Source organism: Mixophyes fleayi, chromosome 6 (assembly GCF_038048845.1).
Source record: "Mixophyes fleayi isolate aMixFle1 chromosome 6, aMixFle1.hap1, whole genome shotgun sequence".
Classification (NCBI taxonomy): domain Eukaryota; kingdom Metazoa; phylum Chordata; class Amphibia; order Anura; family Limnodynastidae; genus Mixophyes; species Mixophyes fleayi.
In genome coordinates this window covers 223854642-223877050 of record NC_134407.1, presented here as the reverse complement: position 1 = coordinate 223877050, position 22409 = coordinate 223854642, and the positions used below count along the sequence as shown (strand labels likewise).

Below are 22409 nucleotides of genomic sequence, written 5' to 3'. Positions count from 1 at the left end.
CCATGACTCCAGTGTTTGTGTTAGGGCAGTGACTTGATAGGCATTGTGGCTGGACAATGTCACTGGCTTTGGAACTGTAACTTCCCAAAGTCTGCATTCTGGGTGGAGAAGTCCAATGTATCTACAGTCATGGCTAAAAGTTTTGGCCATGACTGTAGGTCACTTGCATACCACTGTTGCTAGATCTATGTATTGTGCTTGGAAATGCAGCTGTGTTCTATGTTAAGCCAATGGTTTGTACCTTAAACAAACGTCATATTAGCTTTTTGTACATTTATAATTGTGATACAGTGTTCATGGTTTGTAAACTGACATGAAACAACTGAACATCTTGAACTCACTAATAGTATGACAATTTGCTCCTCAGTGTATAAACAAGACATTTTATGTACAATTATTTCCAGCAGATGGACGCAAAAGCCGGAAAATCTTGGAGGAATATCTCATTTTGTCTCCAGATTTTAAAATAGAAGATAACACCATACAAATTTCTCCAGGAGAAAACCCCATTTCCCTAAATATGCATCCAATACTGCACAGTGCAGATATATCATCTGATCCCTCTAATCATGGGGGATGTTCTGTTGATAACTCAGATACTGTAATACATAATAGAGCTCATAGAGGGAATACAGTCTTTTCTTGTTTTGAATGTGGCAAAAGTTTTATATATCATTCAGACTTTGTTAACCATAAGAGAACTCACACAGGAGAGAGACCATTTTCATGCTCTGAGTGTGGGAAATGTTTTACATTGAAATCAGTTCTTGTTGAACACCAAAGAATTCACACAGGTATAAGACCATTTCGATGTTCTGAGTGTGGGAAATGTTTTATAGTTAAATCAGGTCTTGTAAAACATCAGAAAACTCACACAGGTGAGAGACCCTATTCATGCTCTGAGTGTGGGAAATGTTTTACAGTTAAATCAGGTCTTGTTAGACATCAGACAACTCACACAGGTGAGAAACTATTTCCATGTTCTGAATGTGGCAAATGTTTTGCACAGAAATCGGTTCTTATTACACATCAGAGAACTCACACAGGTGAGAAACCATTTCCATGTTCGGAGTGTGGAAAATATTTTACACATAAATCAGGTCTTGTTAAACATCAGAGAATTCACACAGGTGAGGAAGCATTTCCATGCTCTGAATGTGGGAAATGTTTTACACAGAAATCAGATATTGTTAGACATCAGAGAATTCACACAGGTGAGAAACAATTTCCTTGTTCTGAGTGTGGCAAATGTTTTCCACAGGAAGCAGGTCTTGTTAGACATCAAAGAGCTCACACAGGTGAGAAACCATTCTCATGTTCTGAGTGTGGCAAATGTTTTATACAGAAATCAGGTCTTGCTCAACATCAGAAAACTCACACAGGTGAGAAGCCATCTTCAGCATCTGAGAAATCAACATGCGAACAGTTTGATGGGTGTTAGAAATGTTTCACATGCATATTAACTCTACATATTTGAAAATTCACAAAGGAGAAAAGCCATTTATTTGACCTGCCAGACATGAAACAGGATTGTAGCAATATTCCAAATATTGTAAAATATGTTAATTGTGTAAATGCAAATTGTAAAAATACTCATAAATATATTTTCAGAGTTTATACTTATTTGACACCACTGAGTTATGGAGGCCAAACCAAAGTTCCAGGCACACAGTATATCACCATGTTATAATTTAATTATCATCTATAGATATAGATGGAATGTATGTCATCAACATAAGACTGGGACAGATCGCTCATGTGTGGAGCTTATTGCAGTTTCGGCATCACTTTGAAAGTATGACAGTTAGAGGGTAGAAGTGAGGTGAGGTAAAGGTGATAAAAGATAAAGGGGTCTATGTATTAATATAATGCGGTGCCAGTAAATATGCTTTGCTGCAAATTGCAGTGATGCGTATTTAAGCAGCACTGAGAAGCACCATGCCAGGGCAACTCTGGTAGCCCTGGTGAGGGCAACTCTGGTAGCCCTGGTGAGGGCAACTCTGGTAGCCCTGGTGAGGGCAACTCTGGTAGCCCTGGTGAGGGCAACTCTGGTAGCCCTGGTGAGGGCAACTCTGGTAGCCCTGGTGAAGTGACCACTCTGGTGCGAACTGTTAATCCTATTTACCAGCTGTGACTGGATCACTGATAAATAACTTTTGGTATGAATTCATTTAAAGAAAGTAGCGCAGGCCGCTGATTTATATAAATTGCTAATGCACTTATTTTTAATATTGTGTATGTTTTGATATAGGGAAATCTTTAATTTCTGAGACCAAGGGAAGAAAATTGTCTCTTTAACCTTGCTATAGGATATGCCTATTTCTGATGTATATATCTGATACAATCAGCCTTTGTTAACAAAGCTTTTTGTGTATTGTGATGTGGGAAACTGGCTTGTTTTTGGTTTTTGTTTTGTGTGAATATGTATTCTGAATGGTCTGATGAAAGGCCCCATGTTAATTAGATCTTATGATGTGTGAAGGTTCAACATTGAAGGCAGGAACTTTTAATCAAGACTGGCTCCTGGATTCTCTGCATCTGAAAACCAGATGCAGGACATCACAGCGTTTCTAGAATTTCACATATCAGTGTAAATATGGCTAGCTTTCCAATGCATGTAAATCCATGTTTGTGTAAATAGAGTACATCCTGATGCTAAAAATAGCCTGTGTCTGAACTGTATAAAAGATGAGCTGTTTGAGCATGTAATTTATTCTTCTGATTTTCATCTGACCTGATCACACTGGTACCTTCCACCAGTGTGAGAGCAAATAAACATCTTGCTTCAAGACCTGCTTGAAAACATCTTCAATATTGCTGTATTCCTGTGATCTGCAGATTAGACCCAAAATCTAATCCGTTCTCAGGCTGTTGGGAGGTTTGGACCCAAGCTTTTCCAGTACCACCGCCCTGCCTGCTACCCATGCAGCCCTGGCTACGTGTGATAGGCCAGGGGGTATCAGCAAGGGAATGGAGAGTAGTTGGGACAATAGAGATGAGGGATGGGTGATTAAAACACAGTTAGATTTGACAGGGACATTTGGCAGGAGAGGACTAGGAAAAGAAGAGCTGGGTGCCAGATAGAGAGTCAGAGTAAGTGGAGCAGCAAGTTTAGTTTGAAGGTGGGAGTACAAGCAACTGCATAAATGAAACCAGCAAGTCATAATAAAACTGCTGCTGTACGAATTGAGATTGAGGAACAATTGAGCAGTGAGTGTCCAGGCCGTGCATGAGGTGGAGGATAACATGACTCACAGCTGATCGTTGGATGTTGTCCTCATGTAGCTTTGTTTCCATGTAGAATGTTCCCCAACTGTACACCTCTTGTGCAATTACTATAATGTATTAATTTGTCTATACACTTGTAACAAATACACATTGTCTGTATCGAGCTCTTCCCTATGCTTTCTGTTGTTGTTGCTCATCTGTGCCCTGCTTCAATTTCCTTCTCTGTCCTGATGCTCTCCTTCGCTCTGTGCTGTCGTCATTGTCATTTTGCATGGCTAATTCCGACTATACTGCTCTGGCCTGCTGCTCTCCTGCTCTCTTTGTGCTCATCTACACTGAAGCCTCAGCCTAAATTAGTAGTTGCTGTTGACCAGAGAGACATAGAGGCTACTTCACCTGAGGTTGACGAGAGGGAAATAGAGAGGCTACTTCACTGTGTTCTTTTGTGTCCATCTGGAGAACTTCAAGCGGTGTAGATGTTGCTAATTTGGCCCAAGTCTACTCTGCTTCCATGCCTCCAGTGTTTGTGTTAGGGCAGTGACTTGATAGGCATTGTGGCTTGACAATGTCACTGGCTTTGGAAATGTTACTTCCCAAAGTCTGCATTATGGGTGGAGTAGTCCAATGTATCTACAATCATGGCCAAAAGTTTTGGCTATGACTGTAGGCCACTTGAATACCACTAGTACTAGATCTATGTATTGTGCTTGGTAATGCAGCTGTGTTCTATGTTAAGCCAATGTTTTGTATCTTAAACAAACGTCATATTAGCTTTTTGTACATTTATAATTGTGAAATAGTGTTCATGGTTTGTAAACTGAAATATAACAACTGAACATCTTGAACTAACTAATAGTATGACAATTTGCTCCTCAGTGTGTAAACAAGACATTTTACGTACAATTATTTCCAGCAGATGGACGCAAAAGCAGGAAAATCTTGGAGGAATATCTCATTTTGTCTCCAGATTTTAAAATAGAAGATAACACCTTCCGAATTTCTCCAGGAGAAAACCCCATTTCCCTAAATATGAATCCAGTACTGCACAGTGCAGATATATCATCTGATCCCTCTAATCATGAGGGATGTTCTGTTGATAACTCAGATACTGTTATACATAGTAGAGCTTATAGAGGAAATACAGTCTTTTCTTGTTTTGAATGTGGTAAAAGTTTTATATATCATTCAGACTTTGTTAAGCATAAGAGAACTCACACAGGAGAGAGACCATTTTCATGCTCTGAGTGTGGGAAATGTTTTACATTGAAATCAGTTCTTGTTGAACACCAAAGAATTCACACAGGTGAAAGACCATTTCGATGTTCTGAGTGTGGGAAATGTTTTATAGTTAATTCAGGTCTTGTGAAACATCAGAAAACTCACACAGGTGAGAGACCATATTCATGCTCTGAGTGTGGGAAATGTTTTACAGTTAAATCAGGTCTTGTTAGACATCAGACAACTCATACAGGTGAGAAACTATTTCCATGTCCTGAATGTGGCAAATGTTTTGCACAGAAATCAGTTCTTATTACACATCAGAGAACTCACACAGGTGAGAAACTATTTCCATGTTCTGAATGTGGCAAATGTTTTGCACAGAAATCCGGTTTTGTTCAACATCAGAAAACTCACACAGGTGAGAAACCATTTTCATGTTCGGAGTGTGGAAAATATTTTACACATAAATCAGGTCTTGTTAAACATCAGAAAACTCACACAGGTGAGGAAGCATTTCCCTGTTCTGAATGTGGGAAATGTTTTACACAGAAATCAGGTCTTGTTAGACATCAGACAACTCACACAGGTGAGAAACGTTTTTCATGCTCTAAGTGTGGCAAATGTTTTACACAGAAATCAGGTCTTGTTCAACATCAGAAAACTCACATGGGTGAGAAACCATTTCTATGTTCGGAGTGTGGCAAATGTTTTACACATAAATCGGTTCTTGTTCAACATCAGAAAACTCACACAGGTGAGGAAGCATTCCCATGCTCTGAATGTGGGAAATGTTTTACACAGAAATCAGGTCTTGTTAGACATCAGAGAATTCACACAGGTGAGAAACAATTTCCTTGTTCTGAGTGTGACAAATGTTTTCCACAGGAAGCAGGTCTTGTTAGACATCAGAGAGCTCACACAGGTGAGAAACCATTTCCTTGTTTTAAGTGTGGCAAATGTTTTATACAGAAATCAGGTCTTGCTCAACATCAGAAAACTCACAGGTGAGAAACTATCTTCAGCATCTGAGAAATCAACATGCAAACAGTTTGATGGGTGTTAGAAATGTTTCACATGCATATTAACTCTTTCTACATATTTGAAAATTCACAAAGGAGAAAAGCCATTTATTTGATCTGCCAGACATGAAACAGGATTGTAGCAATATTCCAAATATTGTAAAATATGTTAATTGTATAAATGCAAATTGTAAAAATACTCATAAATATATTTTCAGAGTTTATACTTATTTGACATCACTGAGTTATGGAGGCCAAACCAAAGTTCCAGGCACACAGTATATCAACATATTATAATTTAATTATCATCTATAGATATAAGTGGAATGTGTGTCATCAACATAAGACTGGAGCAGATCGCTCATGTGTGGAGCTTATTGCAGTTTCGGCATCACTTTTCACAGTAATTACAAGACCACATTGTTATACAGGGTCCTAAGTAATCTCTGCAGTGTGCCGGAGTAATGTGGGATTTCAAACAATATTACATTATGTTTATTCACACTCGGCAATTGAAGGTGTGACATGGTTTATATAATTCTGACATATGTTACTTCTTACTGAGGATCATTTATGAAGCAGTAGAAATGTGGGCCCTCAGTGCACATGCAATATTGTGACTCGTCAATTAATACAGGGACATGCGTGGCCTGGTGGGTAAAGATACATCTGCAAGAGTGCAAAACTCTGCTCCTCGTGGGAGGAGCTAAGTGGATCCAGACTTGGAGTAGCAGGAAAGATCTGTAGAGATAAGCTGCAGCCAGGGGCGGGCTGGCCCAGGCCAGCCACCTTCTCCAGTCTAGCTGCGGCGCGGGTCTCCGTCCCTTCAAGTGTCAAATGGGACGAAGAGATGAAGACACTGCACGCCGATGAACCCGGTGAGCGCCGCGGGGGGGGGGGGGGGGGGTGTCAGTATATGAATGTATGTGTGAGAAGGGGCCAGTATATGAATGTATGTGTGTGTGTGTGTGTGTGTGAGAAGGGGCCAGTATATGAATGTATGTGTGTGTGAAGGGGCCAGTATATGAATGTATGTGTGTGTGTGAGAGGGAGGGGGGTTTTAATATAATGTGGGGGGTAGGCTATTAATTTAATCGAGGAGTGCAGGTGGGGGCTAATTATTGGGTGCAATTTTATTTGTGGGGTGATGGTGGGTCCTATGAATTTAAGATGGAGTAATTAGACCTTTAATTTAATGCTGGTGTGTTTTGAGAGCTATTTATTGATTGTGGGCTGTTTGGGGAATATTAGATCTATTTATTAATTTGTGATTGTTTTATTTAATGCCTGTGATTGTTGTGAGAAATGGTTATATTTGTTTAATGTAAATGCTATTTAAATTATTGCTGGGGCTGTTTGGAGGGAGGGAAATAGGTTTATATATTAAATGTGTTTGCTATCTAATGTCAGGTTTGGTTGGAGGGAAAGAGATCTATTTAGCAAATGTAAATATTATTATTTTAATGTTGTGGCTGGAGGGAGGCCTAATTATAAAACGTGAGTGCTATTGATTTAACACTGGGACTGGTTGGAGTTTTCTACATTTTATGTACCCATTTTTTTCCCAAATAGGGCCTCCAATATTTCAGGATCCAGACAATCAGCAAATGGGCTAAAGTAACCAGCAGCCACAAGTGGTGACAGTGACAAGAACAGGTAGGAGAGCAGGACAGTCTGCCAACTGTCCTGAATCTGGTGGGGCAGTCCCAAATTTGGGCGACTGTTTCGCTTAGTACAGTTGGCAGGTATGTCCCGCTTCACCGTGTACTGCTCGTGAAGGCAGAACTGTGTGCACCTAACAGTAAAATTGCCTGTGTACTTGTCCAAAATGATAACCATGTGACATCATAGGGGTTACCCCAGAGCCTTAATCCAGCTCTAGGCCAGGACAATATAAAACCAAGCACTTTTGCTGGCAAAAACATCAGGTTTTTAAAGCAAATAGGCTTTTTACATTTTGATAAATCACATTAAATCCCATTATAATTAGCCAGGTATGTAAAAAAATAAAGAAAAACAAAACTAATATATATATATATATATGGGCAGCTACTTAAGGGCCAGTGCCGTGGGCTTGGCCCCCTGGGCTAAGGTCTGCCAGCCCTCCCCTGGCTGCAGCTATGCTGCTACTCAGCCTGTCAGTGTCTCTCTGGTCTGAGAGGAGTTTTACAAAGTGCTCTTTATTATTATCATTTAATATCCATGGTTTATGTTTCTCGCGCTGCCCGGTGCTGTGGAGCAGTTGTGTCTTACAAATCTATAATAATAATAACATTAGAGCATGTAAGAGATAACAAGGCCTCCTCCCTCCCAGCTATGGCCAACACCGTAGAAGAATCCTACCACCAGGATATAGCTGAAACCCACCTGAGGATCTTCAGACCTTTCACTTGTCATTAATATAGTGGGAAATACCCAGCGACACAATACCTCCAGTACATCCTTCAGCCCCCATACACATCCTCTACCATGATGGGTCCACACACTGACAATCCCCCCCTAGTGCACCAGATCCCCCTAACCCCAATGTCTGACCCCTGTGTTGGATGCAGACGGCCCCCTTACCCTCAGGACCAGCAACAACTGATAACACTGTGGGAGAACTACAACTCCCAGCAGCTGTGGTGGGGATGTATACAGTGTTATTACTACTGCCCCGTGTATGACCTATGGGGGTACAGAGGGATCTCTATCATTATGTATCTATGTAGTTACTTCCCCCGTCACAGCCTCTCACCCGGAAGATGTAATACATCCGGTCTGTGCGGTCCACCCGGCTTCCTGTCTGTGCGTTCCACCCGGCTTCCTGTCTGTGCGTTCCACCCAGCTTCCTGTCTGTGCGTTCCACCCGGCTTCCTGTCTGTGCGTTCCACCCGGCTTCCTGTCTGTGCGTTCCACCCGGCTTCCTGTCTGTGCGTTCCACCCGGCTTCCTGTCTGTGCGTTCCACCTAACCCCTGGTTATTGTCTTTATTCAAAAACTACTTCCGGGTGACCCTGAATAGGAGGAAGCAGAGAGGAGACATTGTTGTGTCTTGCAGCAGGTAATGATATTATTATTATAATGCGATGAGAGCAGTCTCTGGTGTCTGATTATTATTATAGTACAGGTGGAGCAGTCTCTGGTATCTGATTATTATTATAGTACAGATGGAGCAGACTCTGGTGTCCTGTTATTATAGTACAGGTGGAGCAGTCTCTGGTATCTGATTATTATTATAGTACAGATGGAGCAGGCTCTGTTGTCCTGTTATTATAGTACAGGTGGAGCAGACTCTGGTGTCCTGTTATTATATTACAGGTGGAGCAGGCTCTGGTTTCCTGTTATTATAGTACAGGTGGAGCAGGCTCTGGTGTCCTGTTATTATAGTACAGGTAGGGCAGTCTCTGGTGTCCTGTTATTATAGTACAGGTGGAGCAGACTCTGGTGTCTGTTATTATAGTACAGGTGGAGCAGTCTCTGGTGTCTTGTTATTATAGTACAGGTGGAGCAGACTGTGGTGTCCTGTTATTATAGTGCAGGTGGAGCAGTCTCTGGTGTCCTGTTATTATAGTACAGGTGGAGCAGGCTCTGGTGTCCTGTTATTATAGTACAGGTGGAGCAGTCTCTGGTGTCTGTTATTATTACAGTACAGGTGGAGCAGTCTCTGGTGTCCTGTTACCATAGTACAGGTGGAGCAGGCTCTGGTGTCCTGTTATTATTATAGTACAGGTGGAGCAGGCTCTGGTGTCCTGTTATTATAGTACAGGTGGAGCAGTCTCTGGTGTCCTGTTATTATAGTACAGGTGGGGCAGTCTCTGGTGTCCTGTTATTATAGTACAGGTGGAGCAGACTCTGGTGTCCTGTTATTATAGTACAGGTGGAGCAGGCTCTGGTTTCCTGTTATTATAGTACAGGTGGAGCAGGCTCTGGTGTCCTGTTATTATAGTACAGGTAGGGCAGTCTCTGGTGTCCTGTTATTATAGTACAGGTGGAGCAGACTCTGGTGTCTGTTATTATAGTACAGGTGGAGCAGTCTCTGGTGTCCTGTTATTATAGTACAGGTGGAGCAGGCTCTGGTGTCCTGTTATTATACTACAGGTAGCCAATTAAATTGCAGTCAAATAGGATTTTTTGTTGGTTGTTACTTGTCCAAGCATATTATAGCTGTCCTGACATTACTATAGAATGTTATCTGTGATAAAAACTACCTAATGTGTGATGGAGATGACAAGATTTCCACGTTTGGCAGATAACTTATCCTATTGCTGCTGCTCTGGGCCAGAATAAAGGCCACATGGGCCCAGGGCTGAAAATTATAAAGGGCCTATTGTGAATACTGTCGTCCCACCAGAGGTGTGACCAGCTGAAAGCTTAAGAAAAATAAAATTGGAATCTATCTATAAATACATTGTCTATTTTATGTATCTATATTGGTGTGTGTGTGTGTGTGTGTATATATATATATATATATATATATATATATATATATATATATATATGTATGTGAGAAAATAATAAGCAATATCGACGCTGTGAGTCCAAAAATACACGGTGTATACAAACCGTATATTATATTGTCACATATCCCCTGTTGTCACATGTCCCTTGTTGTCACATGTCCCCTGTTGTCACCTATCCCCTGTTGTCGCCTGTCCCCTGTTGTCACCTGTCCCCTGTTGTCACCTGTCCCCTGTTGTCACCTGTCCCCTGTTGTCACATATTGCCTGATGTCACATATCCCCTGTTGTCGTATATTCCCTGTTAAAAAGTAATTGTTCCTACCTGTTGTGCGGTGATCTCAGTCTGGGACTGGGTGGAGGTTTGTACACACGAGTCACACACAGCCTCTGTAGGTGCAGCCCCACATCCCACTCACCAACAGGCAGCCTCGCGATTAGCTGCCTGTTGCTCTCCAATGACAGGACCGCCCCCCTAGAAACCAGAGAAGCCACCAGTGGCTGGTCCACATAACCACCTCACACTGCTCATCGCCCCAAACCCCTCTCCCCTTCTCCGTGCCAGGTGCCCTCACAAAAAAATAATTGTTCTCCTGGCTGGCCTGGGCCTATTTCTGTGGAGAGTCCTGGGGTTGCAGCCCCATCAGGCCCATTAATTCGGCCCTGCTGCTGCTGGTATCGCTGATATCTTTGATATCTTCTGTTATTCTTCTCTATATTTCCTCACCATATCCCCCATGTGCACAGCTCTGTGCCCACACTATACACAACGTTTTGTAGTGACCTTAGAATGTTTCCTCCTTATTAAAGTTTTTCTTCCTGTGATCCTCTCCTCTCACCTATATATAGGAGACTGTTAGGATAGGAGAGGGGTGGTATTTGTATGATAGACCCTTCTTGTATATTATGTACATATGACAATCCCATATTGGTGGTGTTTAATTTAGCTTTTAATTGATGTCTCAATACACAGAATTATACAGTTGTGAAGAAGACATCTGGTGAGTGTGAGACACCCAGCAGCCATCCCTGTGTGTCAGGAGGATTGAGCAGGACCCAGAGCCCCATCACGGTGCCTCCACCTCACTCACTGATACATGACAGAGATAATGACCAGAAGATCCTGGAACTGACCAACAAGATCATTCAGCTGCTGGCTGGAGAGGTGACTGCTGGGAATGGGGCATTATACAGTAACACCAGGGGATGTGTCTGGGTGATGACTGTATCATTGTGTGTGTCAGGTTCCTATAAGGTGGATGATGTCACTGTCTATTTCTCCATGCAAGAGGGAAGTATTTAGAAGAACACAAGGGGGTCTGTACAAGGACGTGATGATGGAGAATCACCAGCCCCTCACATCACTGGGTAAGAGGAGACTTTCATTTATTGTAGAGGAGAGAGCAGTTATGAGGCCACCTAGATGCGCATCATCTGATAATCACATATAAACAATGTATTCAGTCACTGTGTGTCTCCTACAGATGGATCCAGTAACAGAAATACCCCAGAGAGCTGTCCCCGTCCTCTTTATTCACAGGATTGTACAGAGGAGAATCACAATATCCCACAGGAGTATCAGGTAGATGGAATTTAGGGTCAACGAATCTTAATATACTAATGTGACTTTTCACCTTACGATCTGTAGAACTACTGCTTGTTTCTTATACCTAATATTCTTCTGTTTAATCTCAATGAAATCTAACATTAGTGTGAAGGTGTGACTGATATTAAGATAGAAGATATAGAGGGAGAAGAAGAGACGTATGTGAGGGGTGATCAGCAGTGTAAGGAGGAGGAAATCCCTACAGATATCAGCACAGGTCAGTAATAAACAATTATTACAGAAAAGAGTCACATATTCTCCTTGTTCAGTCACTACAACAATCTCTATCTACACCCTCCTCTGTCAGTACAAACTTATGATGACAAGTATCTGCCCAGTGGGGGAGTCAGGAGCCATCAGCCTCTATTAGACTCCTGCTCTCCTCCTCACATCATATCATTATGTTTCTCATACATCACTACAAGAAACATCCTAAATATCACAGACATCACATAGGCCCTGCCCACCATAAGGTTGCTGTATTTGCAGATCGCCTCCTTTTGTCTACCACTTTGACAGCCATCTCTATCCCCAACCTCATACAAGCCTTGTAGGCATTTCAAAATCTCACTAACTTTAAAATCCAAATCTCAGGCTTTCAACACATTACTCTTTTCGAGTTTCTCTTGTGTCCTCCCCTTTTTTTTTTTTTTTTTTTTCTTAACTTTATTTATAGAGTACCAGCACACAATGTATACATACAATGTAGAAAACCAAAGTAAGCCTCAATAGGTAACAGTGTAAATATCTGGAGGGGCCTGTGAAGCAGCCCCAGCGAATGCACAGAGGAATAGACACAAGAACAAAGGCAAGTAAAGTGCACATTCAGTTAGGAGGTCAGAACTGTAACAACATATTATATACCAAACTACTGAATGATAAATCAGAGTGTGAGGGATATTTTTGTATTGTAATGAGGAAGGGAAGGAGAGAGAGTGCACGGGGGAGGGGAGGGGAGGGGTAGGGGATTGGAGGGGGGGGGGGACTAAGACAAGACACGGGACTCCCGGCGACCCGCGCTCCTCTACTTTAGGAAAGCTGAATCCACATCTAGCTTCAAGTTAGACAGATTATAGGAAGAGGGGTGAAGTCTCCTTAGGATGAGAGCTGTTATCGTGTGTATTGGGGGATTATTATAAATTAACCAGTCGCACCACATTTTGGAGAATTTGTGGGATTTATTGTTTAGGTATGCCGAAATTTTTTCCATTGATGCCAGGGACCATATTTTATTGATGGGCTGTTGTCTAGATGGGGTGGGGGTTCTGACTTTTACAAGTTATTAGCCACTAGGCATCTGGCTGCATTTAGAATTTGTGTGGACAGCTTTTCTGCATATTTATCAAGAGCCTCCAGTGGAGATCCCAAAAGGAAGGACCAGGGACATTTAGTCATTTGAACCTGTGTAACATCACTAATTAAAGCAGCCACATCATCCCAGAACAATGCATTTTTTTGGCAGGACCACCAGATGTGGAGGAATGATCCCAGTTCGCCACATCCCCGTCAACATGGGTCAGATGTGGTCCCGTACTCTGTTTTCCATGTAGTGGGGACCAGGTACCACCCAAAATAGATTTTGTAAGCGTTTCCTTTAACGAGAGAGGAGATAGAGGTCGTCGAGACCCGTTCTCTGATTGTTGACCAGATGTCCTCATCCAGTGGTCTGCCCAAATCAGCCTCCCATTTAAGTTCGTGGGTTGGATTATCAGTCTGCCTAGAGGCAACAAGAAGGTTATACAAGTTGGAAATAATTCCTCTCTGAAGGGGATCTCTTACACAATTAGATTCCAAAGGGTTCAACGCTCTTGTAACGTCAGATTCTGACAGGGATTCGACATAACGTTTTACTTCAAGGTACACAAAAGGGCTGATTGACGGAAAATCTAATTTTTCTATAAGGCATGTCGGTGGAATACAGTGAGAAGACTCAAGTATATCTCTAATCAACTTTATGCCACTCACATGCCAAGATTGAAAACGAGACTGGCATTGTCCTGGTGAGAAAGCAGGGTTATCCCAGGGAGGCGCTATGGGAGAAGATTTGTAGTAGTCTTAAAATGCAATCTGCAGTAGTCCCAAATGTTGGAAGTTAAGGAAATAGCCGGGTGAGCTTTCATAGTTCCAGGTCTGTCACTCTGTAGTATCCCCCAATGCCGAGCCTAAAGACACCCTGCAAGCAGAGGATTCCAGATCTATCCACCGTGGGCCTAGTCCCCCTGAGAACCATGCCACGGCCTGGCCCAGGTGGGTAGTGGTATAGTAAAGGTTAATGTCCGGAAGTCCCCTACCTCCATTGTGTGTAGCTCTATGCAAAGTCACAAAGCTGGTACGTGGGGGTTTGTGACGCCAGACAGCGGTGCAGCTGTAGCAGGGTAGACTTGGGTACCTTCATTGGAAGCGTTTGAAACAGGTAGAGTAAGCAGGGTAATATGTTCATTTTAAGGGAGACAATACTAGCCAGCCAGGAAATAATCATTTTTTTGCCATCTGAGCAGATCCAGCTTAACTGTGTTAATAACATGTGGGAAGTTTTCTGAGTACAAAGTATCATAATTGGAAGTACTATAGGCTTCTATATATTTTATTTTGGAGCGCTGCTAAGAAAATGAAAATTGCTCTTAAGGAGATCCAGGAGGTGGAAGGTGATGTGCAAGGGCCTCAGTCTTGGAAAAATTTAATTTATATCCTGAAAGAGAGCCGGGCTATAAAGGCAGCGAGGATATTATATAAGATTGGGATAGAGATACGAGGTGATGTGAGTGTAAGCAGAATATCATCTGCAAATTAACTGAGTTTATACTCGTCAGACCCAGACACAACATCCCTAATATCTGGGGAGAGACGTATCCTCCCCGCCAGGGGCTCTATCAGAAGAGCAAAAATCAGTGGTGATAGTGGGCATCTGTCGGGTGCTGTTTAAGAATGGAAGTGAGGAAGAGAGTACTCCATTAATCAAAACCCTTACCGAGGGACCAGAATAAAGGGCACAGGTCCCATGCAAGAAATTGCCATCAAATCCAAATTTTTTAAAAGTTTACAACATGAATGGCCAACTGATGCGGTCAAAGACCTTCTCTGCGTCCAATGATTGTACAATGGCCGGGATCTTGGAAGTGTTAATACAGTGTATAAGATCGATAGTACGCCTAGTACCCCTGGAGCTCTCTTGCATGCTTATTTTTAAAGGGGTTCCAATTCCCACAACCAAAGTCCATCCTGCAAAGGGTGGTCTTAGGAAAGCTCTCCCCTGATTGGTATGAGGGACTGTCAAGAGAGTGACTCATGAACTTGGGAAAATCACAATAAGTTAACGGTGAAAAACAAAATTATAACACCCTCTTAATGTCATAAGATGCAGGCAACTAAGCTTAGCATGTATGTCAGTTCAAGCCTTTCATTTGCATTACTAGCCAGAATAAATGTAGGATTTGGATAATCCATGGTCCACCTTGGCCATATCACTAGTTTCTGCTCCAACATTTCTTTTTTTTTTTTATATTTGAGAACACAGGGACCATATATAAGCACATTTGTGTAGCATCTTACAGGGATGATCTGGGCTGCTACATTCTATGGAGAGTGTGGAACCTGTTCTCACATAGCTGGCCATAGGGACATAGTCTGAGTCACCTTGTGTTGTCTCAGTGGAGACAGCTTGGCAGTATACAGTGTGGACTCAGGATGTCCTAGTCCTTTTGCACATAAAATAAGTTACTATCCACATAGGAATCATAGAAAACTGTAAGCATGTATCAGTAAATGTATTTACAGTCAACCAATCCCTCAATCTCATATGGAATTGGCCAACCATTCCCTCTGTAAGGCCTTAACCACGTAATCAGCAACATAATACATGGCTTGAAAGTCTTGTTGGAGAAGGTGTACTTGGTCCTGGACCTTAGACCTGAGGAAAATAAGTGTGTTTACACTTCTCCCACAGTGTGCCTTGACATCAGATATCATTCACTTAGCTGGCTCCTAGCCTGTACTGGGAGGGTGTCATCAGTTAGCCCAGGCATTGGGGCTGAAGACAGTGTGGTTTTTGTTTCAAGCCCATGTGACCTTCAATGATGGTTGTCTTTTGGGTGGTAATGCAGTAGTCGGTGGGAATATTGGTCCTCTCTCCAGATCATTATAGGATCATTCTGCAGTTGAGACATAAAATAAACCATTTTGGTTGAGGGACAACAAATGTCTGTGTCTGAGTGTAGTCTGAGGCATTTATGCCATGAGTGTGCCCTTAGAGAAAGAAGGGGCATTCACCCACTGTAAGGGAAGGAAGGGAAGTAACTGGGTACCATCCGGGCTCAGATTTGTTTGTAGGAGAAAAAGCAGTGTGATATTAGCTGTTACCCCATAAAGAGGCCATTTATCTCTCAGATTGTGATTTGTTTTATTTAGAGAATCGGTGGTTATATCCTCTAAAGCACTTACTCTAATCTACCTTGCACTTTGAAATAAATGGTGGTGATGATGATGATGAATATTGCTTTTTACCCTTGCAGAAAACTCCTTTGATCGTTGTCTGGGCTTTCTTGGAGGCCATTAAGACAAGTGGGAAAGGTCACAACCTTATCGTAAGGATCCTTACCCTCTGTTCATACTCTCATTGTGAGTATGAGTATATGACAGCCTTTCAGAGAAAGTTTCCATCCACAATGTTACCAGACAGGGTTGCCCACTATTTCACTTGATCTTTATCATGGTTGTTGAGGTGTGTTATAGATCATTACATGATGACCAGAATCAGTGGTTCCTCTTACAGATTTTTTCCCGGATTTTCCTGGTTTCCATCAGTGTTTCTACATTCAGGTTATTTCCTCCTGTTTTCCCAGGTTTATCTCAGTTTTTCAGGAATAAACATCAAGACCAGGAAATCTGGAATTTGAAAGAGGAAACACTGATCAGAATATTATATCCTTCATAGAGGACTCCAAACATAGATGAAACAGGCTGTTTTTATTTGATATTGTGTGTAGGTACAAACTTTTTTCACACTCCAAAAACCTATTGTGACAGGATGGACCACCTTTGTCATCCTGTCTGTTGATAATTTACCACCGTTCCCTTTCGGTATCCTCTCACCGCAGTAGGAGGGGCTTACAAATGCTGCCACCACTGGACTCCTTTGCCAGCATCCAGTATCTGGTTTCTTCTGGGTAACTGATGCTGCAAGGGTACCCTGTTACTGGTGTACCTGAGATGGTACTCCTGACCTCTTCCAATGGATCAAGGTTGCTGTGGATGGATCCCCCCCTGGCCTATCACATTGCATTTTCTTTTCTCTCTACTGAACAATAAAGTGTTTACCCATCCCCAGGCTAGTTTTGAGATTCTTTATATGATATCAGACCCTTGCCTATAGTATTTTTTGTGATTTCCACAGTTGATACCTTGCCAGATTGTGTTAGAAAGTGGGAACAAGATTTTTGTGGGACTTTTTCAGATAAACAATGGTCTCAGATGATCTTATTAATACACGATGCCTGTATAAGTAGTAAGGTGGAAGAGGCTGGGTACAAGCTTCTATCCAGGTGGTTCAGTTCGGGAATATTCTAAATGAGCTTACTGGTGTTTACATTTCCCATTGATCTTGCCTCTTTACTGGTATATTAGGGGCGCACGCGGGATTGTCAGACCCCAAAAAAAAAACACGAGATAGAGCTGTTTCGGCAGCGCTGTCCTATACAGCAGCCGCGGCGCTGTCAAGAAGCGTTTGCGGCAGTGCTGTATACAATACAGCACTGCCGCAGACGCTTCTTTGACAGCGCCGCGGCTGCTGTATAGGACAGTGCCGCTATGGTGGGCACTAAGTTAGCGCAGGGGGGGGGGGTTCCGGAGACTCAGAAACCCCCCTTGCGTGCGCCACTGTATATTACAATAACGTTATGGTTGTATAAGAGATGTCTCCTTACATACTTAGTAAATGTAGCATAAGGAGTCAGTCCTACTTTCCCTATGAAGCTATGGGTTGCTTACATAGATGTACACATCTCATCTGATAATCACTAAATAACAACATCTTATGTAACTGTGTCTCCTACAGATGGACCCAGTAACATAAATCACCCAGAGAGATCTTCCCGTCTTCTTTCTTCACAGGATTGTACAGATGAAAATCACAATATCCCACAGTATCAGGTAGATGGAATTTAGGATTTCACCAAATACCAAAGTGACTTTTCACTATCTGTAGAGCAGCTGTGTATGTTTGTATACAATAATTATTGAAATCGGACGTTATTAAATTGTTATTGTATTGTTTTATGTGTTATTTAGAGCAAAGATCTGAGTAATATTAAGGTAAAAATTACAGAGGGAGAAGAAGAGACGTGTGTGACTGGTGACCAGCAGTATAAGGAGGAGGAAATCCCTACAGATATCAGCACAGGTCAGTAATAATCACTTATTACAGAAAAGAGTCGCATTTTCCTCGTTCAGTCGCAACATCATTGTGGTTCCATCAACTGATCAATGAGATGAGACCCACCATCAACCATGATCCTCCATGTGTATTAATACCAGAATGTTTGATACAGTTTCCACTGTATCCAGTGTATATTAAAACTGCAATACTAAGCTAAAATAGCAGCTGATTCCACTAAGAGCACACACAGAACTATAACCATACACCTGTCATTACACAGTAGCTCCCTCCACTCTGTGCTTGGATTCTATGTTGTTCTTTATCTTCTGACCTGTCTCTGTATCCTGCTCTGCCCTAGGCTTTCTTCTACTTTTATTATTTCTCATCTGTGTCCTGCTCCATTTTCCTTCTCTGTCCTGATGCTCCGCTCTGTGCTGTTGTCATTCTGTGTTGTTATTTCCTTCTATACTGGTCTGTCCTGCTGCTCTCCTGGCCTTTATGTGCTCGTCTACACCGAAGCCCGAGTCTAAATTAGACACAATGTCACTGTCTTGGGAAATGTTACTTCCCAAAGTCTGCATCATGGGTGGATTAGTCCAATGTGTCTAGGCCACCTGCATACCACTGGTGCTGGATCTATGTATTGTGCTTGGTAATGCAGTTGTGTTCTATGTTAGACCAATGTTTTATATCTTAAACAAAAGTCATATTAGCTTTTTGTACATTTACAGAGAATGGGTATTGTGCCTTTATCTGCGCTCCTTATGTTGAACTAAAGTGTAAATGCTGCAAAATGGAGTGATAGGAGGACACCTCTGTTCCTCTACAAAATAACTGAATGGTCGGAGAATTCCAAGGCGCATAGATTTTATAAGGTTGATATGTAAAGGTAGGGATACTTAGTCTGTGCTCCCTATGGAAATAGTGGTGGTAGGTGTCAAGTAGCAGTAAATCTGTATTTTTATACACTTTAATATACCATATCATACCATAATATATTATACATTTATAATTGAGATAAAGTGTTCATAGTTTGCAAATTGAGATTAAACAACTGAACATTTTGTACTCCCTAATAGACCATTTGCTCTTCAGTGTACAAACAAGACGTCTATTTACGTACTTTTATTTCTAGCAGATGGACGCAGGAATATCTTGGAGGGATATCGCATTTTGTCTCCAGATTTTAAAATAGAAGATAACACCATACGAATTTCTCCAGGAGAAAACACAATTACCCTAAATATACTTCCAGTACATCACAGTGCAGATATATCATCTGATCCCTCTAATCATGAGGGATGTTCTCTTGACAACTCTGATATTGTTACACGTAGTGCAGGTCATACAGGTAAAACAGTATTTCCCTGTTGTGAATGTGGTAAAAGTTTTATATATCGGTCAGCCTTTGTTAAGCATCAGAAAACTCACACAGGAGAGAAACCATTTCAGTGTTCTGAGTGTGGGAAAAGGTTTACATATAAATGTAGACTTGTTGAACATCTGAGAATTCACACAGGTGACAGACCATTTCCGTGTTCTGAGTGTGGAAAATGTTTTACACATAAATCATTTCTTGTTGGGCATCAGAAAACTCACACAGGAGAGAAACCATTTCCTTGTTCTGAGTGTGGAAAATGTTTTACACATAAATCATTTCTTGTTGGGCATCAGAAAACTCACACAGGTGACAGACCATTTCCGTGTTCTGAGTGTGGAAAATGTTTTACACATAAATCATTTCTTGTTGGGCATCAGAAAACTCACACAGGTGAAAAACCATTTTCTTGTTCTGAGTGTGGGAAATGTTTTACACAGAAATTAGGTCTTGTTGGACATATGAGAACTCACACAGGGGAGAGACCATTTCCATGCTCTGAGTGTGGGAAAAGTTTTTTACATAAATCAGGTCTTGTTGAACATCAGAGAACTCACACAGGTGAAAAACCATTTCGATGTTCTGAATGTGGCAAATGTTTTATACAGAAATCGGTTTTTGTTATACATCAGAGAATTCACACAGGTGTGAAACCATTTCGATGTTCTGAGTGTGGAAAATGTTTTATTCAGAAATCAGGTCTTTTTAAACATCAGAAAACTCACACAGGTGAGAAACGATTTCCGTGTTCTGAGTGTGGGAAATGTTTTATTGATAAAGCAGGTCTTGTTAGCCATCAGACAACTCACACAGGTGAGAAACCATTTCTTTGTTCTGAGTGTGGAAAATGTTTTAAACGGAAATTATCTCTTGTTGAACATCAGAGTGTTCACACAGGTGAGAAACGATTTCCGTGTTCTGAGTGTGGGAAATGTTTTTTTCAGAAATCGGGTCTTGCTAGACATCAGAGAATTCACACAGGTGAGAAACCATTTTCATGTTCTGAGTGTGGAAAATGTTTTATACAGAAATCAGGACTTGTTCTTCATCAGAAAACTCACATAGTTGAGAAACCATTTTCTTGTTCTGATTGTGGGAAATGTTTTACACAGAAATCAGGACTTGTTCATCATCAGAAAACTCACATAGTTGAGAAACCATTTTCTTGTTCTGAGTGTGGAAAATGTTTTACACAGAAATCAGGTCTTGTTACACATCTGAGAACTCACACAGGGGAGAGACCATTTCCATGCTCTGAGTGTGGGAAATGTTTTATTCAGAAATGTGTTCTTGTTAGACATCAGAGAACTCACACAGGTGAGAAATGATTTCCGTGTTCTGAGTGTGGGAAATGTTTTATTCAGAAATCAGGTCTTTTTGAACATCAGAAAGTACATAGCTGAGAATCATTTTCCATGTTCTGAGTGTGGGAATTGTTTAACATATTAAAGAAATCTTCTTAGACATCTGAAAAAAACAAGCGAAAAACAGCTTCCATGTTCTGATAGGTTTTAGAAATGTTGTACATGTAAATGAGATGTATTTACACATTTGAAAACTCACACAGGAGAAAAGCTATTTCCATGACCTGAAACAGGGTTGCATCAATATTCTATTTATTGTATAATATATTTACTTTATATATGCAAATTATTAAAATACTCATAAATATATTATCAGAGTGTATATTTATTTGACATCACTGAGTTGTGGAGGGCAAAGCTCCAGCACACAATATACCAACATGTTATAATTTAATTATCATCCATAGACATAAGTTGAATGTGTTTCATCAACATAAGACTGGAACAGATCGCTCATACATGGAACTTTGCAGTTTCTGTTTTCTATTAGATATCATCACTTTCCACAGTAATAACAAGTCAACATTGGTGTCATAAAAAATAGAAACTTTCATTGGGATATACCATATGCTGGTTTCCTTCGGTGAGCGCTCCCTAGTTGCCTCATTTACAGATGGGGGAAAAGGGAGTGGAATCTGCTGCCACTGATACCACAGGGTGAGGATTTGATTTCCTGACACTCCTCGGATAAAATAGACAAATAGTTTTTTGTGGAATGGGCACAAACGGGATGGGGATATAGGATAACACTGGGAGAATGAATTCTGGGCTTTTCCAGATTTGGTCAAAAGATTAATGCTAAATAGTTGTAAAATGATAGCAAATATCGTAAATACCATAAGCGTCATGCAGTTTCTATAGATGACAGGTTAAAAACACACCATATCGTACTCAAGTCTCATATAAATCAAATGTAGTAAAATCCAACTTATCCGTATCCTGGATTTTGGTCTTCAACATTGGTATCATATAGGGTCATCAGTAAGCCGGAGATGTAAAAATTATGTTTGTTCACACTCTGTAATTGAAAGTGTGACATGGATTATATAATTATGACATATGTCAATACTTACTGAGGATCATGTATGAAACTGCAAAAATGTGGGCCCTCAGTGCAAATGCAATTTTGTGACTCAGCAATTTATACATGGAGATGAATGGCCTGGTGGGTAAAGATGCATCTGCAGGATTGCAAAACTCTGCTCCTCATGGGAGGAGCTAAGTGGATCCAGACTTGTATTGTGACCACATGTGAAAATGAGATTTTGTTTTGCAGGGCGAGATGTTAAGTGACATTCAAGGAGTGGAGAGTGCATTTGTACAAGGGCCTTTCTGGTTTATTGAGTGGATCCAGGGCCTTCTTCACCCTGCAAAATGACATGAATTATACACATGGTTACAGGAGGCAAAGATCATGCTGTGACATTTATGTTTTAATTAGGAAGAATACTGTACCTTGCAGGCACAATTAATACAAAAATCACATTCATAGGGACATAAATACACTTGAGAAAAGTGTATCACCTAATACATTCCCAATGCCCACTCACTAATGATTTTAATACAAATTGGCTGGATTGAGCAGTGTTTTTGGAGAAAAAGAAGGAAAAGTTGACATTTACGAAGAGAGTGTTAAAATATTAGACAGGATATTGAGGCAGAGTTTTTGCTCTTTTCTCCATGTGTTCCCAAAACCGGAATGTGGCTATACAGGGGCTAGGCCAATAATTAGGTCTATCTGTGTTTATGTAACTGGTTTCTGGGGCTGTATTTTATCCAGTTGGT

The 22409-nt window shown here is 41.2% G+C and overlaps 1 protein-coding gene across 1 annotated transcript; it reads left to right on the top strand.

The window, feature by feature from the left end:
• The first annotated feature begins 256 nt into the window (after positions 1 to 256).
• On the top strand, positions 257 to 20931 carry LOC142160131 (uncharacterized). The gene is given in 3 exon segments (XM_075215099.1): positions 257 to 1382; positions 4448 to 5425; positions 19288 to 20931. Coding segments are annotated over 3 exon segments (3216 nt in total). The 5' UTR covers positions 257 to 520; the 3' UTR covers positions 20664 to 20931.
• The last annotated feature ends 1478 nt before the right edge of the window (positions 20932 to 22409 follow it).